The following is a 3,991-nucleotide window of genomic DNA, read 5'->3' as shown; positions in this document are numbered from 1 at the left end:
GTGAGCGCCGCGCCGGGCGGGGGGTGGCGGGCGCGGGGCGGTGGGGCCGGCGCTCACCTCTCTTCTCGCCTTCTCTCCGCAGTGGGCTCCGAGGCTGTGCGGTGCCGGGCTACGCCTCTTCGTCCACGTGGCCAACACGGTGAGTGTGGGCCGGCAGACGGGGCAGTGAAACCCGATGCTGTGCGGGGGAAACAGGGCGAGGGGTCCGGAGGGAGCGGGGCTCGGCGGAAGGTTGTGGGATTCCCCCGGGACCCCTAGGTGTGATGCCGCGGGCCCTGAGGGCGCCGGCCTCTGGCTAAGGTGTCCTGTGTGTCTTCGGGTGTGGAGAGCCCAAAGCTGACATCAAACTCGAAATACAACTGCTGGCAGCTTTCCTTGGAGGGGCTTGGGTCCCTCAGCCCTTTGAGGGGGGCTCCAGCAGGATGCTGAAGGTAGCTGTGCCGCCGGTGCTCCTCTCGGGTGGGTTCTGGCGTGTTGGGGACCCTGCGGGCTGGTCCCGCTGTGGCAGTGGGACCGCCGGTGTCAGCGTGCAGGGGGGACAAAAGCCTGCATCCCCTGGGCACTGGCCACCTCGCACCAGCTTCTGCTGGAAGCAGCCGAGTTTGATTGCTGCTGCTCTTGCTTGGCCTTTTCCTTTTGAATGAGGTAGGCACAAAAGTTTCTTTTCAGCTGTGTTAGCTGTTACAAAGCTTGGTGTCCGCCTGGGCCTGGAGTGAAACAGCTTGATGGGCTGTGTTTATTTGTGAAAATACCTTAGGAGTGGCTTTCTGTCAAGATGTAACAACCTGAGTACTTTGTTATGTTTTGCTTTGTGGCTGCTTCTGATGCATAGTGAAGGGCTTCTTTCCTTTCCTGACATCTCCCTTGGAAGGGAGCTGTGAGATTCTCAATATCCTACAGGATTGTGCTGTGATAGATTAGATGTCTATCAGGAGCTATGTGTTTTCAAAAAGATGCTGTAATTCTTATGCAATGTGTGAGGTAACATGCATCTTTGTGGGACTAGCAGTGAGAGCCTTGTCTCAGTCTTGTACTGTATTTATACATCTCACGTGTTTCTGAAGTCCATTGTTAAGATATTAAGACAGGCCAGAACAAGGCTGGTCTCTTTGGGACTGCTGATGGTGCCACACTGGGAGCCAGGGTATTGAAAGAGTATTTTTAGCTATCTGCTACCACAGAGTCTCTAAATTTTTTCACACTTTACCAAGCTGACTCATTTTACTGTGGGAGCTGGTTGGGAGATGGGAAAGGTCCTAATAGTAAATAAAATAATGAGCTCCTACCTTATCCAGTGTTTGTATAATCTGTGGAACGTGAAGAAATAACAGATGGGAGCTGTATAGATGCTTCTTAACAGTGTTGCAGATGTAGGATTTCTGTGTGAGTCAGGAAAATATAAAGGCATAAGAATCAGAATAATACACTTTCTATAATTATATAAATATGAGAGGTGGGGGAAAACGTTTCAGGCCTTTTTTGTGGTGTAAAATACGAGTGTGCTGTTTCTTTACTGCATAGCATTGCTTGCTCTCTAGGGTGCTCCGAGCCTGCAGCAATCGTGATCATGTTCAGTATTCCTTGTCTAGTGAAAGAAGGTATTCAGGTCAAAGTTGCTGCAAACCAACATTTTTTCTTGTTTTTTTTTCCTAGGCTTTTGGGCAGGTCTGCTTACTGCCATTTTTAATGAGGTAAGTGTGGGGAGTTTTCTCCCACTCCTAGTTTCTTTTATTTATTTTTTTAGATTTAAGGTACTTGCTTTGCATACTGCTTGTAGGTTATCTGAAATTGTATTTTTTAAAGAGAAAAGCTGCATAATTTATTTGGAGAGTGAGTAAGATTATTTCATAGATGTTTGCTAGATTATTTTTTTAACTACTGTCATTTGAGTGGGTCTCTATGAGAAGAAATTAAACTTTTTCACACTCATGCAGGTGGATAGAAGTTGTATTCACCAGCTTTTCTTTTTGTCCTTTATTTGCTTTTATGTCTCTTTGCCTTTGCTCTTTTGTTAAAGGACAGTCTTTTTTTCAAAGCTGGTGGTTATGCAAATATGCTGTGCTTATCACCGATAGGGTTGAAAGAATAGCAGTAGTGGGGAAGTGAAGTCATATATAAAGTTCAGAGGTTTTTTTAAGTTCTTTTTAATTCTCTTCTCTATTTTAGGTCAGACTTTCTTCTTTCTCTCACCTGTGTTTTTTTTCAGAAACTGATTTCAAGTATACATTGCACTAGGAGACACTTGGGTAAGAGGTTCAGAAACCTCTTCATGCTTTTTTCATGTAGTTTGCTCATCATTTGAAAGGTCATTTGTGCAGATCCCAGGGCACTGAGAATTGTGTCACCCCTGAATTTGACTTGGGATGTGGGCTTTTTGAGCAAATCAAACCCAGACAAGTGTCACTGCTGTTATAATGCAGATCATTCCTGGATATCTGTGACAGGGTTTTGATTTCTGGCTTTATGTGGTCCAAGCTATGGATTTAAGCTATAATCCCCGTTGTATTTGATTGCCAACAAACTATGGTGAAGCAGGTCATGGAAAAAGTCTGAAGAGGTGCTTGTTTTAACAGGGTTAGGGGTTGAATGTGTGGCTTACACTACATTCACCCTTTATTTTCCTCTCCATTTCTATCTTGTTTGTTCTGTGTATGGGAGATCTAATTATAGTGAATCAAAAACTTCCACGGTTTGTGTCCCAGCTCAGGTTTACAGCGGCTGGCCTTATCTCAAGGATAGGAGGTAGGAGGCTTTATTAAGCAGGCAGAATAGATTTGATGCTGCCTTTAGGAAATATGGGAGAGAGATTAGCTTGTAACTGTTGCAACTCCCTGCTGTGAAAGCAGACTGCTAAGACAAAATGTTCTTGGGTAAGGTTCCTTCTGACAGTCCAAAAAATTAGTCGTAGTCGAGGTTGAAAACTCCAGCAGTGACTTTCTCTTATTCAGAATGAACAACTTCTCACTTATGCGTTCCCTTGACATTCACGAAGATCCCACATTTATCCCGGAGGTTGCTGCGGGGGTTGCAGAAGACAAGTCTGAGGCTGAAAGCCCTTCAGATGTTATCAAGCAGCTGACAGATGCAAGGTCAGTATGTAATGTGTAAGAGAGAAGTGGAAGAACACACATGCTGGCACTGTTTATGTTAGTGAGAAGTTGTCATTGTCAGCAATTTAGATTGAATTCTTGTTTCCATGCCCAGCCACTTCACAAAACAAATAGTGCCGTCAGTCATCTTGCCTTTTCTAACTTAGAAATGACCAATAATTACAAGCAATGTGAAAGGGAAAAACTTAAGAGAGTCTGCCTACTGGGGAGAGACCAAATTCTGCCCTAACCAGGGTTGCACTATTAGAGCAGATACACTTAGTGTTTGGCTAGTCAGTAAATAGATTCCTCTAAGTGACTTTACAGGAGTGCTGTTTCTATCCTGCAGGGAATCTCAAAGAGAACACCAGGTTTACTTGGTGGAGAGAAGGAACACAGGTTTACACAAGGAACACAAGAAATTAGCCTTGTTAGTGACAAGAAATGGTTTACTGCTTATGTACTAGAGCCATTGACTTGGTGTTGAAGCAGTTTGCTTGTGTGTATCCTTGTGTGTGCTGCATGGTGCCTTTTCCCACTCCTACACTACATACCTAGATGTCCTGCTATCTCTGGATTGAACTTTTGACAGAGTAGGCTCACAAGTATATTCCAGATAGGCTATAATGTTGCAGTGGTGAACAGCAAATGTAAATCTGGAATACATTTTGAACAGTTTAATGACTGCTCTATTTCAGTAAGAATATGGAGAAACTAGAACATACTGGGAAAACTGATCCCTTATTTCTGTGGCATCCATAGTGTAGCTGTTGCCTGGCTTATGTGCAGAGTGTGAGCTGCAATGCAGGGGCTGGCAATCTACATGGTTTGCTGTGAGTGATGCCCAAATCTGCATTGGGCAGTGATGCTGAAGTCTACAGGCCTAAACAAACCTGGCTTTG

At 44.7% G+C, this 3,991-nt stretch overlaps 1 protein-coding gene across 1 annotated transcript in view; it reads left to right on the top strand.

Annotated features, from left to right (window-relative positions):
* Nucleotides 1–3,991, top strand: part of LOC130248335 (uncharacterized) — a 46,311-nt gene that overhangs the window by 30,103 nt on the left and 12,217 nt on the right. Inside the window, exons 3-5 of the mRNA XM_056482047.1 lie at nt 83–139; nt 1,654–1,691; nt 2,949–3,089. Of these exons, the coding sequence (XP_056338022.1) occupies nt 83–139; nt 1,654–1,691; nt 2,949–3,089 (236 nt within the window). The remainder of the gene's footprint in view (nt 1–82; nt 140–1,653; nt 1,692–2,948; nt 3,090–3,991) is intronic.

This window comes from Oenanthe melanoleuca, chromosome 1 (assembly GCF_029582105.1).
Source record: "Oenanthe melanoleuca isolate GR-GAL-2019-014 chromosome 1, OMel1.0, whole genome shotgun sequence".
NCBI lineage: Eukaryota > Metazoa > Chordata > Aves > Passeriformes > Muscicapidae > Oenanthe > Oenanthe melanoleuca.
This window is presented reverse-complemented; position numbering and strand designations above follow the sequence as displayed.